At 37.3% G+C, this 19,690-nt stretch overlaps 1 protein-coding gene across 1 annotated transcript in view; it reads right to left on the bottom strand.

The window, feature by feature from the left end:
* The window catches only part of XPO4 (exportin 4), an 80,657-nt gene that overhangs the window by 18,172 nt on the left and 42,795 nt on the right, over window positions 1-19,690 (bottom strand). The window contains exons 7-13 of the mRNA XM_054211628.1: window positions 13,301-13,413; window positions 10,668-10,825; window positions 10,225-10,399; window positions 4,742-4,918; window positions 2,379-2,521; window positions 2,114-2,259; window positions 612-789 (exon numbers count right to left, since the gene is read on the bottom strand). Of these exons, the coding sequence (XP_054067603.1) occupies window positions 612-789; window positions 2,114-2,259; window positions 2,379-2,521; window positions 4,742-4,918; window positions 10,225-10,399; window positions 10,668-10,825; window positions 13,301-13,413 (1,090 nt within the window). The remainder of the gene's footprint in view (window positions 1-611; window positions 790-2,113; window positions 2,260-2,378; window positions 2,522-4,741; window positions 4,919-10,224; window positions 10,400-10,667; window positions 10,826-13,300; window positions 13,414-19,690) is intronic.

Here is a 19,690-nt window from a genome sequence, read left to right on the forward strand (position 1 = left end):
CTGATGCTCTGAAAAGCATTTGCTTAAAGCCGTACATGTGCTGAATGAATTATAGAGTATATTACCTAAAGATTTTGATCTACCAACTTTTTAGTAATTTAAATAGTTTTCAGGATTTTCTGTAACGAATGGATCAAAGATGGGTTTTCAGTAGAGATATAAAAACATTTCTGTTTATTTCCAAGGCTTTGACCTAATAGTCTTCACAGAAGACATGAGCCATTATAGTCATTTCAGCCTTCCCATATTGACTCAGTTTTATCTGTTTTGATGTCTCACTCATTTTTCTTCTAAGTTCTCCCCTGGATCATCTTGACTTGAAATACCATCTGTATTTACCCTGCCTTTCTTTACCCTAAAAAGTCACTTCATCTTTTCTCTTAATCTCTTTTACAGCATTGCCTTAATATGTCTGTTATAAAACCATTCTTATTAAAGTAAAGGCAAATAATTTATACTGGTTAAAAGAGATATTTCTTTTCCAGTGTTCAGTGTTTACATATTACTTTCTTACTTTTCAAATTCACAGAAGCCCACTCATATTCCCTTTTTTTTTTTTTCCCCTCTGAAAAAGCATTTAACATACTTAATAGCATGAGATGCATTCTTACCTAATTACAGAATCAGTTCTGTTGTATCCTGGGATGGAAGAGGCTTTTTCTCCTGGAGATCCCAGAATCTGAAGTGTCGTATTGATGTCAACCTCAGCTGAATGTTTAATGGAATATTCCATTACTTCTGGAGGTATTAGCGGAGTCTCTCCCTGAGTATCATTAGCCAAGAGGTAGCCTTACATTAAAAAAGAAAGAGTGATCACAACTTTCTACCCTAGGTTAACTTATGGCTTTCTGATTAGAGAATCCATTGGCTTAACGGCAGGCATCGCACCAGAATCAAAAGTTCGTACAAACCCTGACTAAATACATGTAAGTTAACATTAGATTCCTTAAAGCCATTCAGTAGAACCTAAAGTGACAAGGAACCAACACTGGAAAAGAAACCACCAAATTAAAAAAACAAATAAATAAAAAAGATATGAGCTTTGCTTCACGCAGAAGTACTACAATCAATTCAACTATTGAGGGGAAAAAAAAAAACAACCCCAAAAAACACAAAACAACATTTTGGGTTACTTTTTTCTTATCCTCTTATGTGATAAAAAAAGCCTTGATTTTACAGCTTCCCCACTGAGTCCATCTCATTTGGGACTTCTGTTCTGCTAATATTTCGAATCTGTCAGAGGCTTTAAGACACCAAGTACATATGCCATAATAAAGTTTTCCTTGCATAGCAACTGCAGATCAGGTGAAGCATGGGGTTTTATACAATACTCTGGTGTCCAGATAATTAATATTACTTCCAGCTTTAGTCGTAGTTTTCAATGTCTGATCTCATAACCATCTGTGAGCTACAAATAAAAACTCCACCCACAGTGATAGAAAAATATTATAAACATATTAAGGTCAACATCTGAGAGCGACTAAAACATCAGATGTTCAAAAAGATCCCACAATATATTTCATAAAGTATACATATCCCCTAACAAAGTACAGACACTGTCTCAGTTATTATGTTTTGCAAACAGATGTAAGAGTTTCGTCTAAAAATCAAAACCAAAAAGTTTCTGAATTCAGCTTCCCTGAAACAACAAAATGCCAGGACACGGATCATCAGCACTGAGTGATTCTGGAACTTACTTGATTCTCTGCCCCCACTGAGTAATACTGTTATCCTGATCTCATGTTGATTCCCTTATAAAGTCATGTGCCCCCAGACAATACAACTGATATCATGAACAGACTAATTTATTGAATAGGCTGACTGATAACACATCTCAATAAAAATCTGTAACTAAATTAGTTGTGGGAATTTCCAAAGGACATTACGTCACGTAAAGATTTCATCTATCTTTTAAAGATAACGTTCATGTTACTCGAAGCAGATGAAAGTAAAATGAAGATTTTGCAAGTAGTGTATGTAAGATGGAAACATCATAAGGGATAAAATTTATAATCAATAAGAACAGTTGATATACAGTGATTTTCTTTTTCCTGAGGTGTTCCAGCTGTAATAAGAATACCAAAATAATACCTATTTAAAGCTGTTCACTAACCTGTGACTAAAATAAGCCAATGAATATCCTCGTACAGGTCATCAAGCACTTTATTGTCAATTGAGCCTGATGCTGGTGAGGCAAGTAACTGCTGCTGATGTCTTTGCAACTGACCATGGAGCCTTGTCACTCGGTCTTCTAATAAACTGCAAACAAACAACAATAAAATAACTTCACTGTTTTAAAACGGTTTTAGCAAAGTCAGGCTTTTCATATGTGATGGCTTTATTGAGTTGCATTCATGACTATTTTTTTTTTTTGGTACCTTGTAAGAAGAGGTATACAGTGTTCTGCAGCAATTCTCCCCAGCATGCCTACGCTGGCCAACTGGTCACAGAACTGGTCTCTGTCATCTTCCTGCAGTTCACTTATTTCTTCTTCTTCCCGAGAGGCCACACCATTGGCAGTCTTTGGTTATTTCAACAGAATTAGAAGCAACCAGTTAGTGTTATACTTGTTAAATTTTATCATCACCACCACAATTTTCTACATTATTTTGGCTTTTTCTTTCAAGGTGTTTTGCATGGATGAACAGACTCATACTAAATTAGACATAGAAGTGTTAAACAGAGAAGTAAATATGCCTTCATATTGTTTTCAAATCAGTATTTCCCAAACTCATTAACCTCATTCAGTTAATTGTATATTTGCTACTGTTTCCAATAGTGCTCTCAAGTCAAAAGATTCACTGTTTATGAAATCAGGCGAGCATAAGAGTTACCAAAATTGATACTTGTCATTAATAGGATAAGCACAGGCCAGGCAATAGCAAAACCGGTTCTTTACACCACAGGGTACGTAGATCAGCTCTGTCAAGCATTTGCTGCTAGAAGCATGATATAAGGTACTGAATGACCCTGGCTCACCGAGATGGTCTGCAAACCCGGTGGTCAGAAGACTGCTGAAGTATATTTGCATTTCAAATCACATATAGCAGATCAAGAATCATTTTAAATACTGGTACTTCCATGCTTTCCCCTATTCATTAGTCAATGATATTGTTCTCAGTTGTCTGAGATCTTACATAAACCACACGATAGGCAGTATTTTTCATGATGAAATGAAAATAGTCTCTTTCATTAAAGATATTCCATAGCCCATTGTTTCAGGGGAAAAAAGCTTTAAAAAGTAAATGCTATAATCTCAGGAAAACAGAAGACTAATAATAATAATAATAGTCATCATCATCTTGGTTTTATTTCTTGCTGATGCAGAAGTTGCACTGTTTGATTTCTCAAAGCTTATCTTGGCTGCATTATAAAACTATTTCAATAATAATCAGACCTTATTCCTTGAAGAGATGAAGCAGAAGATGAAGAGAAGATATGTAGAAACTAAGTATCAATGTTTAAAATGTTTTTTAAAAATCTCTTAAAGAATCATAAAATTTACTCAACTAACAAAGCAAAAACCAAGTGACAGAAAGCTATCCGTACGCTTTATTTCTATAAAGGCTCTGGGCAACTGAATCCACTCACAACTCCTTATCCAAAGTGCTTTTTAACCCATCTTTTCTTTATGTAACCCAGCAAATCATTCTCTTTTGGCAACTTCAAAGTTGCAGCTGTTTACTGAAGGGTGAGCCTCTGCTCTCAAAGCAGAGACTGAAAGTTCCTGTTACTGCTTTGATATTGAACAAGAAGCATTCTAAAATGCCAGCTGTGGCTTTTAAAAGGTTACCCATGGGATAAATGACTTATCTCACAGAATGACATGAATTAACCTGTGTATACCAGTTATGTCAAGACCGCCTGATATGAATTCAGAGTTCTCTTGTGAAATATTTGTCTCTGTTTTGGCACCGTTATTTCCATCTGTTACATATTGAGATAGCAGAATTAAGTTTTATATAGTGCTTTTCAGAATGAGGTATCTCAGAGATCTTTGCACAGCATCAAATTAAAGAGAGATTTTATACAGTTATTGAATTGAATCTATGCAGTAATTAATTCATCCAACATCCACATCCAAACTTTCTGTATGAGAATCTATTTTAGTAAGATCCAGACTCCTGGGAAAGAGACTAATCTGCTTTCTTTCTCGATGGTTCAAGAGATACTTGAGGTACTTTTAGGCTTTCTCTAGAACAGTCACCTCGAAAATTCAATTGGGAATTCATTTTATCCAAACGAGCCACATAATATTGCAAGTTTCTTCTAGTCTGAGCATAGTAATTCTACATTTTTTCAGACACTTATGCATGTCAATTATACTTCAAAAGCATACTTTGAAGATAATGTATGGGAGGTAACAATTGTATAAAAGGCTTCCAATTTCATTGTGGATTTTAACTGGGATGCTAGTCCAGAGAAGGACAGTCAGAAGTTTAGTCATTGCATCTGTGGGAAGACCAGTGAGATGCATGCTGATTTGAGTAACAGGTTTGCTTTTTTCTGTTTTTTTTCAAAGTGATTTCCAACTTTGTATTCCTTTATTTCCTCTTCAGAATGAGAGAAACAGACTGGAAAACGACCCCTGAGTAACAAATTCAGAGCAAAATTTTCATTTCCAAAGTCACAAACAGTAATTCTATACTAGCTCCCTTGAGCTACATAATACAGTACACACCAGAAGACATGAGCTAGTTACTATAGATCATCATCAAGAACTACTAGAATGAGGGCTTACCAAATTCCTTGTACCATCAGGAGCAGCTAGATGGCACTGAATGTAGGAATTGAAGACCTGAACAGCATGTTGGGTAAAGAAACCTTTATGGAAATGTTTGTCATCTTGTACCAAAGTAAGCCAAGATTCCAGCAACTTATCATATGCTTCCATATATACCATGTCATCTTTGTCAAGCTGTAAGAGAGGAAAGAAACAGAACAAAAATCTTATTCCTAAACTAAACCAGAGGAATATACATTCATTATTACTTAACAGATGTTCTTCTAATGTTGAAACAATTAAAAAAAAATCAGTCACAAAACCCATCTAAGGATAGCCAAGAAAATATCAGAATGAACTAAGGCAACTCAAAAAGGTCAGTGCTCTTTTCATGCTTGCTAGGCTTTAAAAAAAAAAACTGTCAAGGTGTTTAGCTATTTCTCTTCATCTCATGTTCAAAACCAAAGCAGTCTTAAATTAAGCCTTTAATGTATAATTACCTAAATACAGGAGCTACTGAGCTTTCACCCCAAAGATGCCAACCATCTCAGCTCTTATTAGTAGCAACAAAGAATTAAGCCATTTATTTTTCATTAAGTAGCGAATATAGAACACGTGCATATAGATTTATATGTATTCCACTATTTCTGAAATAAAGAGAGAGAAAAGATGATTGTCTGTTCCAGAGGAAACCACTGTAAGATTGCATGCGTTCAGGAAACCCTACTACAGGTAGCCAGTTTCAATGATGATACACAGCTTCTCATTCTGTGACCAAACAAAAGTAGAATTCCACAGAATAAGCCTCCACCTCCAATTGCTTGGTGCATTTCAAGTGATGCTTCTTGGTTTTAGTTACTCATATGTGTTTCTACGTAGTACATAAGTTGCAAAAAGAAATAACGTATCTGAAAAACAAAGGTCTGGGTTACAAGCAAACTAAAGAACCCAGATAGCCAAGAGGCCATTTCTTTTAAAAAGTATTTTTGATGTACCTATCAGCTTTTTGATTTGATGCAAAAATGAACTTTAGTAAATATAACCAACTTATCCAATATATCCAGCACAGCTTAGTAAAATGATTCCTTGATGAAATAGAGATATTAAGGCCTTAATCATGCTCCAGACAGAAGAATTCCTGACTTTCAGTGAAGTTACAAACACGGCTGGATGAACAGACAAAGAAAAGAAAACATTGGCTGGATGACTGATTAAGAGGAAAAACTAGTATCACTTGGAAGCATTTCAAGATAGCTTCACAGCACTATTTTTATAAGTGCAAAGTGGTCATACTTACAGAAGTTAAAATATGGCACACACTGATGCAAGTGTGAAAACAAAAGTGAAGATGACAATGAGTGGGGCAAAATTGTATTCAACACTAACACAATCCACAAATTTAGGATGGACACCACAACAGGTCTTTTTAAAACTTGGCTAAAGGACACACAGATTCGTAGACAGTCATTCAATCCTGAAATATTTTGACATGTGTGTGTAATACATTTATGTATATAACTCACATATAATTTTTAATAAGTTATAAGAATCCAGAGCATAAACCAATACACAGACATGTCTTTTTATGAACAACAAAAGAACTCAAATCTATCCAGTTCATTTATTTGAGAGAAGGTAATACAGAAGTTAATACCATGAAAAAATGTTTTTAACACTTTATGGTATTCTCATATGGAAGCTAGGATTAATAAGTGCCTCCATAAAGTATGTACCCAAATAGTAGAAAGAGTTTATCCATATTGAACAAATCTGGTCACAAAGGAACTAAAAATTCCCAATCCTTATTTCAGATTAGCTACAGCTGGGCTACCAAAGATGTCATACAGGTAAACTAAGTGACATGCTATAGACTGGGAAGGTGAATCATTCTGATAGATCCAACAGAAGCAATGGTGGAGCACAGTTCAGAACTCAGATCTTCAGAAGAGGCAAGATACAACCAGTAAAGTCAAAGCCATCCAGAGGAACTGGACAAGCTTGAGAAATGGGACTGTAAACCTCATGAGGTTCAACCAGGCCAAGTGCAAGGTCCTGCACCTGGGTCAGGGCAATCCCAAGCACAAATACAGCCTGGACGGAAAATGGATTTAGAGTAGCCCTGAGGAGAAGGACTCGGGGGTGCTGGTTGATGAGCAGCTCAACATGAGCAGGCAATGCATGCTTGCAGCCCAGAAAGTCAACTGCATCCTGGTCTGCATCAAAAGAAACATGGCCAGCAGGTCAGTGGAGGTGATTCTCCCCCCCTACTCTGCTCTGGTGAGACTCCACCTGGAGGACTGCGTCCAGCTCTGGGGCCCTCAGCACAGGAAAGACCTGATGGAGAGGGTCTGGAGGAGGGCCACGAAGATGATCAGAGGGAGGGAACACCTTTGCTATGAGGACAGGCTGAGAGAGTTGGGGTTGTTCAGCCTGGAGAAGAGAAGGCTCCAGGGAGACCTTATTGCAGCCTTTCAGTACTTAGAGGGAGCCTACAGGAAAGATGGAGATAAACTTTGTAGCAGGGCCTGTTGCGATAGGTCCCTTCCAACCCCAACTATTCTATGAAAGCAAAGATGCTTAATTTCTCTATTATGGGAAACAGAAAGAAAACTGGTACTTCTTCCTTCACAGTATGCTTGACCCTTTAAAGAAAGAACACTTCTAAAATTTGTCAAGCAGCAACAACATGGAAAGAGCTAGAAGCATAGCAGGGAGAACCAAATTCAGAATGATCTCTCCTATAACATGATGTTTAAAAAAATATATCAAGAAACAGGAACTGTGCATTAAGATTCATTTTGAGAAAAAGAAGCCTTTATTATAATTTCTATTTCTATTTGACTTTCCATTCAACATCCTGTTCGTACTCTTCACTAATTCAGATGGACTATCTGATTTCTACTTCTGCATACGCACTTCAGCAAAGGGGAAGCATAGCTGTGGGCAAGTTGTCTTCTCTCACATCCAGTGCTATTAAAGGAAGAGATTACCGGTCCAACTTGCACCATAAACCAATCCCCAGCATTGCTGAAGCTTACTGCCCTGCACCAATGTAGCTGTTCAGGCAAGCGTTTCAACTTCCTTCAGCCAATCTCCCCAACAGGCAGGTTAATGTAAAACAGCATTTGAACATGATGTTTAGATTGTGGGTTCTCCCGCCATGGTTGAAAATCAGTATTAGCTGCTTTGAAGTGGTCTGAAGTGGCTCAGGACCTCCCAGTTTTCACCATATCCATAGCAGGTCTTCAGCTAAGTAGATCCCTTATGCCTCATGGGGTTTATGCAATGTTCACAAGGCCAGGCTGGATGGGGCTTTGAGCAGCCTGGTCTAGTGGGAGGTGTCCCTGCCCATGGCAGGGGGGTTGGAACTAGATGATCTTGAAGATCCCTTCCAACCCGAACCATTCAGTGATTCTGTGAAATGTTCTGCTGGCAGAAATATGGTGAAAACAGCTTTTCTGACCAGCAAAGCTTAAGGAGTACGCCTGCTGGCATTCTGCTGCACTTTGGATTTCTGAAAAGTTCCAGGAATATTATCTGAGGACTTTACTGAGTCCAACGCACATGGTATTTTGTCTATCAAAAGCTCTTAATTACAGACAGCACATGAGCTCACAAGCAGTCTAAGCAAGAATCTCAGGGAACACATTAACCATGGCTGGGACATTCCTAAGCCAAAAGATTGTTTTCAGGGATGCAAAGTAGTATTTCTACAGGCACAGCACACAGTATCATTACACCACCTGGATTAAGTCAGCAATAACTTAAAAATCTCGGTAGCGTGCCTTATTGCTGACACACTGTTAAGGTATAAGAATTTTTTTTTGAAGGCCTGTCACCACAGAATTCTGCATCATCCTGGAAATCAGAGAAACAGCATGAAGTTGAGATATCTGTAAGAGCTATGACAGAACGGAAGGGATCAAAGTGTAACGTTTCTCCTTCCACAGAATGATTTAAAGATTCAAGGAGAGTGAGAAAATTCTCTCCTAAAACAAAAAAATCTTTCATTCTCTCCTTCTGATGTTGCTGAATTTGAGAACATTTAAGTTTAATACTAAAAAGACTTTCTTCAGCTAAAACTATGGGATTATCTAAGTGTTGGCAGCCACAGTTTACTAGGCATAACTGGCCAGTCATTTACAAAACAAACTTTGTACCAGATAGTGGTCCAAGCTACCATAAGCTTTTGCTAAGAGATGAAGTGTTTTGAATGGCATTATGTTGAGCACCGTTTTCATTAAATATGGTTCCATATTCTATCTCTCACGTAACAAGAGGCTAAGTGAGGAAACAACATTCCTTTAGTTCCTTTAATTTAAATAAGCGCCTATGGTTTTGTTGAATCTTTTCTATAAAGGCTTCAGGAGCATTCCTAAATGTGTTGGTGAGCACCAGAACATATGGCCAATGTTCTACTAGAAAAATCTCAAAAGCAGCACAAGTTTTGACCAATGTATTTTGGAAAGTAGCTGTATTTCAGATTTTCAATTTAATCACCAATTTTTTGATTAAAACATGAGCACACTTGAAAGTTTAGGTGAGTGCAGCAAAGACATGATCTAATGCTCTGCAATGAATGCTAACTAACACACCCGTGATCTCTGGTAAAAACCACATCCATCAACTTTATAACTCAATACTTCTATAATTATTTTCAAATTCAGGTAATTAAGCCCAGTCAATATAGCAAAACTGGTAAAAAAAACCATTGGGTTATATCTTGATAGTCTCATTTTAAAATCGATAGCTACTGCACATAAATAGCTCGAGTGCAAGATTTTTTGTCTTAATTCTTATGGGCATTTTTCCTTAAACTAGGTCTCCTTATTAGTCTTTTAGAAGCAGAAGTTTTAGAAGCAGAAGACTTAGACTGTCCCAACTGCTCTTTAATGTTACAACCAAAAAGTTTGAAAGAAGTAAACAAAGAGGGGAAAAAAAATCCTCTGAACTCCTGTGCTAGATTTGTACACAGAATTACCATTTGAACAGCGTCAGCAATGAAGGGATGAAATGAAGAGCTCAGAAGTATGGGGTTAACAACAGATCTTAACAGCTACAGTCACTTAAAACAGAAGTTCCTGACTCAGAACTCTTGACAGTTTCAGTCTGTCCGTATGTTCATGTAGTCATTTTAAGCTTTCAGGACTGTGGCTTGTTCGTTATCTACAACAGTTTTCAGAGAAGTCCTACAAGAGCAAGTCGGCAATATTTAAAGACTTTAGTATTTTTAAATTAATCCATTCTTTTTAAAATGAAAATGAGACAAATGCTTTAAATCAAACCAAAGCCTGAAAGATGCCCACAGTGTGTAATTATGTTCATTATGCTGTTTGAAACAAAAAGAGAGTCCTCTCAGATGTGATTTCAGAAATACCTAGAACCAAACCACTGAATTCACAACAGTTATTAATACAACAGCCAAAGTCTCATGTCACTTATCACAAAGAGAGAAAAAAACAAACAAAAGAACTACCTACTATTTGAGAGCAGATACTTACCACTTCTTCCAAGGCAGCACTTCTTCCGAACGAACAAGTGAGGTGTGCGAGGCAGTTAACAAATGAAGAGAAAAGTTCGTTTGGAATGGCAGTTAAAATATTGCGAGGAAATACAGTTATCAGGTTGCTGATAATACTGGAAATTCCCACTGCTTCAGAGTCTTCTATTTCAATTCTATAGATAGAAATAGCAGTTAGTTTTCTGCCATTAAGAAAAAATGCTAAAAGTGAATTGATTTTGTCGATACATTTGCAATCAATAAATCTATTTCATATTACTTAAGCACCACCTACTTTAAACTGCCTTTTCTTAATTTCAGTAATCCAGCAGTAAGCACAAATTATACTCAGAAATAAGCAAGCCATACCAGCTCTCCACGCAGATACGCTATGCTCCAAAGATTAAAAGATGCCATCTAAATTTAGAGAGAAGGCATACATACCCATTGATAGTATTCAGTAATCCCTCAATGAAGTGTGCCAGGTAATCAACTTGTGAACCTTCATCGGGAAAGACTGGCCCGTGCAAAGACGCCAGCTGTGCCAGACACTGTAATGAATCTTGGGCCATATCTGTATCTTCTCGGATTTTTCGATGTACCTTTCAGGAAGCGAGACAGTTAATAATACACGGAAAATAGGGTGTTCTTACAACAAGTCACATGGCGCTCAACCCAAAAGAGCACACACCAAAAAAAGCTTACTATAACTTCCATTCAGTCTGAAATGCAAGGGTTTCTACAACTCTCTAAACCATAGTAAATGTCAAGATCATGACTCAGCTCACAAAATCGCAAGCCTTGAATTAACTCACTGAAACTAACGTTTAGTTATGTCTCACCTACATGTTGAAAATTGAACTGTCTACTGAATGTTATGTCTTAAAGAGAGAAACAGATGCCAGCCAGTCAGACATACTGCTCCTTCTAAAAACAGCAATAATGACAGTCATCTCTATTATGCTAACTATGCCTAGGCTATGGAGTCTTGCTAAAGTTAGTCAACAAGTTCAATCAAGATTATGTAGATGCTTCTTTAGCAGAGGTAAACACTGAAGACATATACAAAAATGAATGCATCACTTCCTTGGCAACACCCTTAGCATTATACAAGGCCAGCAGTAATCTTCCCACATTTCCGTGAACTGTTATGTCATCACTTCTGCTGGTGAGACACTCTAGATTCAAATCTGTCAGTAACCATATCCTCACAAACAAACTTTAATTATCAAGTATGGATTTTAAGTATTTTCTTAGGCTCACGCCTCCTATTTTTTCATATAAGATTTAGCAAATAAATAAATATAGGGTATCTCTTTCACCGAGAAGCAAAGTTGGTTAAAATTATTTCAACAATATTGTACATAAAAGTACAGTTAAAACACTAACCATTTCTCTGAGGCATTATAGTTCCAACTTCACCCAACTCATAACTAGTTGGATTAGCTGCACAGTTAATCTCCAAAAGATCAAACTAGCAGAAGAAACAAACCCCGCAACAGAAATACCCCTCCTAATCTACGTCCCACACTAGGCTGAGATTAGAACTGAAGGCTCCCTCTAACATGGCAGTCCTGCCAACTTTTGCAAGGTTATTAAAACTTCTTAGATCAGATAAATGAATATAAACTATTGCCATTCACTTACATTACTTCAAATAGTGAACTAATACTACAAGCCTCAACCGTTGCAAATCGGGAATCTAAAAGCAAAACTGACAGCAGACTGCCCTGGCTAGCATTCATTCAAAAATAATCAAAGACAGGTGGGGTTTGGTTACTTTTAAGTAAAACACAAATGTATTAAAACAATTCTGCACGTTACTAAAAACATACTTATGGTGAATAATTGTAAACCAACCAAAGAAACAGATATCTAACTCTGACAACTTCATGCTATTAAATGAGGAAGGGTTAATATGTAAGCCAAAAAGTTATTTGCATGTGGAGGTTCACAGCTGACAGTAGCAACTGTCTGGATAGTCTAGACAGCTGTTCAGATTGTGCGTAGCTGCTACGAGTTCTGCCAGTGATTTTTTTTCACCTTTTCAAAACTGCTGGAACAGAAAAACTTGCAGTTAAAAAAACCCCAAACACATATATAAAAAAATTTCTAATTTATCAAAAAATCCTATAAAGTAAGGACACGTATCCAAGCACGTAGCAGACAACTCTCAAGCAGCACTGGAGAGAGTTACATTTACTTTGTCTAATAACAACTTTGTCCAAGTTTTGAGCACATTATTTCTCTGCTTTGCAAAAATGAAAAGAGCCTGAGAATGATAATTCTCAGGTCTCAAGAGAGGTAACATAAGATAAAATAGCATAGTAAATGAATCTATAAGCCAATATATGTTGCTGCTGCTGTAACTCCTAACAGCATAGACTACAAATTTCTCCCCCCAACAGTGGTAGAAAGAAAACAATACTAATTTTATCCAGTTTTAATATCACGGGGTTTTTTAAGCTATAGAAAGTTAATATTACATTCCCCTATCCCAATTCTACCTATTCCCTATCCCTCCTAATTTAATCTATTTTAACTTGTTTGGATTTACTTTGTGCTGAGGAAAGAGATGCATAACTCTGTATGCTGAAACCGGCTAGAAAACTGCAATTACGTTACTTATTTTCAGCTGTTCCGTTCAGCAAATGCTTTAAGATCAGGAAACGCACACCGTTCCGCAAACGCTTTAAGATCAGGAAACACACACCATTCACTGGATCTTTTTTGAGAGCTGTTACACCTTATCTGAAAGACACACTCTGCTACTACTCACCATGCTTGGTTTCGTTTGACGAACACACGTCCAAATGTATTAAATGTATAAAAGTTTAGATAACTATACACCTTTTTCTTTTGTTAATGGCCATCAACTTAAAGCAATTTAGAGGCAAAACACATATTCGGTAACCTAGGAAAAATACAATCCTTCTGTTTGTTTTGATAAGCAAGCTGAAGTTAACAGAATCAGTCCTACCTGATGCAAAAGGAAGAGTCCAACAACACAGTTTTAGAGCAGGAAGGAGCTGCTTTCCCTGTGGTCTGGACTATGAAAGTTGAAGAAAGAAACTTACTGTAAAGAAAAGCTCCATAACTCTGCTGTCCAGGAGGGTCTCACGCCAGGATTCTGTTGGCTTTAGCATCACATTTTGTGAGGATTCAAACATAGCTATATAATGTCTGCCCAGTTATCTGGTGTCAAGGTCAACAATAACATTCCTACTTGGCTTTAAAAAAATCCTAGATACAACAGGATCCATTCAGAAAGAATGTAATGGAAACAAACTTTAAGCCTCTTCACATACACAGCATAATTCATGCATGAGGCCAAGGAATAAAAGGTATTAAGTATTGAAAAAAAGAATGCTCCAGGAATGTTAGATAACAGTTTGATCATAATTATGAGACATACCATAGTGATACGATCACTTTGATAACCAGGGTGTCTAATGTGACACAGCGAGAAGGGAAAAAAGCAACCGCAATTAACAGGTGTTAAAATTTATGCAAAATAGGAAATCATTTTCTAAAAAATTTTCCTGGCAGCTTTTAAAAAGGCCTTATGATAGCTAAAGATAGCTCATTGAAATCTATATCCCATTTTTCTAAATAGCTAAGTATGCGTCACAGAATGCAGATATGTTAGCCCTGCATTAATCTACATTTTTTAATCGCACTGCAAAGAACAAAAGCATAAGGCACCACAAGGCATGGTCCTATCAAACACATGTTTGTAAGAAACGTGCATGAAAAATGCACACACCGTGAAGCCGTGGTTTTGCTGTACTCATTTCAGTTCTTACCATGTGTTTTGGCATAACTTAATTTACAAAATCGTGCAAATGCTCCAGTATAGAAAAAAACAGAGACGCGAGCAAAACCATTTAAACAAGCAGGTTACTGTCTTTGTCAGTCTGATCACACAGAAGAGTGTTTATAAAAGATTTTTGAAAGTGCTTCCTTCTGTGACACCCCCCAATCCAAGCAGTAGTAAAACTGCTTCAACGCAGCAACCTACATTTTCATTTATCTTTTTTAAACCTTTCATTATCCTCTCTGATCCCTTTCTAACCCAACCATCAGAATAAGTAACGGCATGCTCAGCTGCATGTAATTTACTTATTGGTAATGAACTGCATTAACTTTTGTACTGTAAATCATCAGGTATTTAAAAAAAAAAAAAAAAAAAAGGAGTATCAAAAAGTATTTATATCCAGAAGAAAATGTTTTACAACGGTATCATTCAAGAAAGCAGACCCCTTAACTTTTGATGGGTTTTGTTTAAGAGAACAATACATAAAGCAAACATCTAGCTTAACATGAAGGATTGAAGGATTGTTGCAGAAGGCAGGATACACAATTTTAGTTTATTTACACTTGTCTTCTGAGTTCCACCAAAATCAAAAATGCCTAACATCTGGCAAATTAAGCTATGCTTTTGTCTTTTTCATTTGGAATGTTTTAGAAAAAAAATAGTATTTTAAAATAGTTTATGGACAAGAGCATCCTTTCCTCTAACTCTCCAATAAGCAATTGGCTTGGAAATACATCAATATCAGAAGTGATTATAGAAACATTATCAATCTCTGAAAACCAATTTGTTCTGCACTAGGTTGAGTCTACAGAGGGGACAAGCTACATAACACTTTTCACATGGAATGAAAGAAGGGCTAGTTTGCTGTCACTATTTTAACAAGCCTCAGTATTTAGCAGCCCTATCCCGTTATTTTTAGTACTGTTTCTCACGCTAATGGACTGATGACACATCTGACAATAGCAGATTTGTGGGTAAAATATCTGTTCACTGAACAATACAAATTATGCCTGCACCTATCATGGAAATCTTACACCCATTTTCCATCACATACTAGATGTATGCAAACATCAGCATAAGTTGGCTGTGGAGATACTTGCTGCCATGAAATACCTCAACTTATTCTACGCTCTGGTTCGGCCTTGTTAGCAGCAGCCCGGTTATGCCAAACCTGAAAAAAACGGCACTATGCTACCTAGTACATGGGTGTACGCAGGACAAATGCAGCCTTCATCATCAAAAATTAATTCTCAATACTTATGAAGAAACAAGTAGTACAGAACTAGCACAACATTTGTTTTGTAAGCACTCAAGCTATAACACAGATTTATGATAAGCATAGATCAGTCTACTATGCCATCCTGGAGGGTTTGGGTTTTTTTGTTGTTTACTTTTAAATGAAAAATAATCATAAACCACTTCTGGTAGTAAATACAAAAGTTTGTAACATTCGATTCTACTGAAGAACGAGTAACTCTCATTACTGTTCCCTTTGAATGACATGGAAATCCAAGCTAAGAAACAGCTACTAGAAGCATGGCAATGTTTTACCCAGTTCATGAGACTTAGGACACCGATTCCTACACAGACTAGAAACTTCTGCTTGAGTCAGAACAGATTATTCAATAACATGTACCAAGCCCTACTGGAAAAGCTTAAGAATATAACTTGATGCCTTCGTGTATGATAAGGCTCATATGCTCACCAATTATTGCCTAGAAAGAAAGAGAAGATGACCACAACATTTAAGAGAGATTTTCTTTTACCTTTGCCTAAATATGCATACATAGCTCTATCCTTGGTTTTGTTTCATGAGCTGAAGAAATAAGAGTAATCCTTTTTAAATTATAAATGCGTCATTTTAAAACTGTAATTAATTTTTTTTTATGTTTTATAGGAAGAATATATTAATAAAAGAAAATAAAAGATAAACAAACGTGTAGTTTTCCCCCCACTCTTTGCCTCTGTCCCAGGAAGGGACTGATGGGTGAAGATGAGTATCAAAATACTTGATGTCCTAAGGCAGCCACATGGGATTATAACATTTCACTTCAGGACTTCCCACCAATTCCAGTATCTGAGAATGGATCCCACAGTCTTTTTCCTTAGAGAGGCAAGGCTTGCCCTTCCACAGAGGAGTAAATTAGGAACTCAAAAATCTAAGCTGAGATTTCTTCTGCAGGACTCCCATTCACAAATTTGTCCACAGGAGCAAAGAACCCCTCAGAAATGGAGGGAAAACTCCTGGAGTGCTAAGGCCTGAATATCTTTTTTTAGAAGTTGTTTTAATAACTTTAAAGTTGTTGTTTGGAACGTTTCTGGAGAGCTTCATGTCACTCTCAGACTTATATTTTACAAATAAAAAAGTGCATTAGAAAGGTAACTGCTTGGAAATCTGCCATCCAGTGTTATAATGCTAACATACTGATTATACTGGGATTTTTCAGACCTCCTCTGGCTTGCCAGCTAATCAGCCAAGCACATGGGATGAGTCTAGCAGCAACTGCCTAAAACTGATGCAGAGGCTTGCTGCCCCCTATGGAGAAATGCTTCACAAACCTTTGTATAACTTACACTTTCAGCAAACACATCCAGCACTCAGGAGAAGGAACATAAATACTGAATTATTAAACCCAAGTATTCTTAACTGCCATGAAAATGAAACAACTACTTTGTGTTGGAGACACTGGACTCCAGTTGCAAGAACAGGCGTGGGAAGTGTAAGAAGACCCAAGCTAATTTTAAAACTGGCGAGTTCCGGAGCCGCTAGTGGTGTAGCTGTGCCAGTACCGAGTCTCATGTTGACAACCCCAAGTGGATTCTGCAGCTCCTGATACATTTTGTTGCTATGATTATACAGCTAATAGTATGCAAGCTAATCACTTTAAGCCTAACTTACACTTAAAGCACCTATGCAGAAGTGACTGCCGTGCAGATGCGGCTCAAAAGTCATGCCTTTCCACTATACGCAGGCTGCCATCTAGGAAACTGATGACAAAGTGCTGCAAAACTGGAAACTTAAAACCACAGGAGCAAGAGAGCAGAAGAGGAAAAAACCTCTATATATTTTATCAGTTCTTCTTCATAAAAAGGGTCATTGCTCTCTTTTCTGATAATAATGCTTTTAGGATGCTCTTACATTGCAAACTGATTTCAGAATTCATTCAGGAAAATCCAAATGATGAAATACTAACTGTTAAAAAGTTCAATATCAATACAAACATGCTTAGTGCGATTATGACCAAATTCAGGGGATCTGTCAATCTTCTTGGTTTTGCCCAACTTTGACTTAAAAAGTTGCTAGAAAGGACTGTCAAGAAAACACATAGTACCCTAGAAATAATTTCTGAACATCAGGGATTTCAAAGTCAGGTCAGTTTTCACCTAAGAGTGAGAAGTCTGATAAAAGTAAAATGCAACTCTCTTTTGTATTTTCTTAAATACAGCTATTTCAGTTACACTGAATTTTTCTTTATATCCCAAACAATAGCCAGGACAGTGTCCCAGCCCTTCATCTTTCAGATAAAGACAGACTGCTGCAGTAAATTCAGGATAACCCCAGGCTGCCGACAAAAACAAGACCTAAGGGAAGCGGCCCAGCTGCTGAAGGAAATCTGTGCTGTTGCTCCTCGGTACAGGTTCAATCATTTGTGCAGCTGTGCAACAAATCGAACTGGGGACCTCAACCTGCTAAAAAGGTTTTCAGTATCACGCTCACGGGAGATGCTAGGGCAGGATGCTTTTTCAGCATCAATGACAACTTGAATCATTCCTCAAAACAAACCTCAAGTTTTCTGGAACATTCTGGGTGTTTTTCATGCACTTCCATTATGCATAACAGATGCTACCAATCTGTGTTGGACTGAGCTCAAATCCTGAAAGTCTGCAGAACTCTGTGGTTCACAGGATCTCCCACAAAGGTGTCTCATTCTGGCTTGAGTTTTAAAAGACATTTTCAAAAAGAGAGATAGGAAAAGTTTTGTTCCTTTAACTGTGTGGCCGAGGAACACACACACTTTTAAAAAAAAGTGTTCAGATCAGATAAAAGCTTCAGTCAGTTCATACAATTGTCATTGCACCATTAATCTCAATGGAACAGAAACGATGCACATTAGTGGAGCGCATCCCATTAGGTTTACGTAACCTGTATTTTAAATCCAACCCCGTTCTACATTCACTTGAAAATTTGCCAGCTTGCCTCCAAGCAAGTAGAGACACCAAATCCAAAACACCATCCAAAGCTCCAGTTCCTCTTTATTCATGTACTATAATCTATATGTTAATGAATAAGTGATAAGTAGTTCTAAAACAGCTACTAATGGCAGATAATAGACACCTTTGTGTACATGGGAGACAGCTGGACAAAAATCTTATGTTCTGTTTCAGAACTTTTGCATTTGAGGACATTCATCCCAAGTCCATTAGAATGTGGTTGCCAAGAACAGATAAATCCTGAAGTCAAGAAGACATGAGAAACATCTCTGGAGGTAAAAGAATATAAATTACAATTACATCCTGACTCCACAGGGCATATTATATGTCAAGGTGCATTACAGTCCAGCAACATTCAGCTCCTTAACTGGAGATTTTGGACACTCACAATGTACTAGAAGTGAGATCCCAGAAGACGCTCTTGTGAAGGACAGGGCTGTACCTCTTAGTACTGATCACCTGCATTTCCTTAATTAGTCAAAACATTCATTTAAGAAAAGATGCAGTTAAAACTAGTTCCATCTGAGTAAACAATATTTAACAGTGCTCTAACAGCACTGAAAAAAGAAACTCTACAGAAGCCAACATGCCACAACAGACTGCCATACGTTCTTAGTGCAAAATAGGAATCCTCTGTTATTGTCATTTCCAGCAGTACTGCCAAAAACCTCTGAAGCATCCACAAACACCAATACCTTGAGGTAGCAGACAAAAATAACAATAGATGATTGCCTGTGTGTTAGAAAATGAAATGGAAGGAACTGCACATGACCAAAAGGAGGCCTCCTACGTCATCATGCCCTGCCCTTCCTATTGCAGGCACCACATCCTAAGACACTCAAAAATTGAGTTCCAACTTTAAAGTAGGTAGGTCCCAGCCTCTCTTCTTTCGTTGCTCCAGTGAGATGGCTATTCCAGAATGCATCTTTCATGTCAGCTTTTCTTGCTAGCAACAGACAATACAGACTTACTACAACTCTTCTATTATCATTGGTGCCAGCACTGTTCATTTAACAGTGCAATACATACTAAGGTATCTTGTAGGAGCACAAGAACTCTTGAGAAGTGATATGTTTTGATGCAATTCTCAGAACTTGGTAATTTAAATAATATGCCTCTTGGCGACGGTCACTGTAGACTAAATGCAAATTTATGCTACTTACTTTTTGGAGATACAAGAAAGATTATATACAAATACTGCCGATTACTGTTATGCTGTAGGGAATACTGAGAATCAATACTATCTTGCCAGGGGAAATATCCACTAAAGGAAAAAAGATATATCTGTAGATACAATGGATCATTTTACTCCATGTATCGAGTATTAAATTTATGCCCATTGTTTCAGCATATGCACTGTCAAGATCTGGAAAGAGGATACCAAAAGGATACCGACTGATCAATCAACACAGCAATTCTGACGTTTTTATGTAACGTG

This window comes from Rissa tridactyla, chromosome 1, assembly GCF_028500815.1.
Source record: "Rissa tridactyla isolate bRisTri1 chromosome 1, bRisTri1.patW.cur.20221130, whole genome shotgun sequence".
NCBI lineage: Eukaryota > Metazoa > Chordata > Aves > Charadriiformes > Laridae > Rissa > Rissa tridactyla.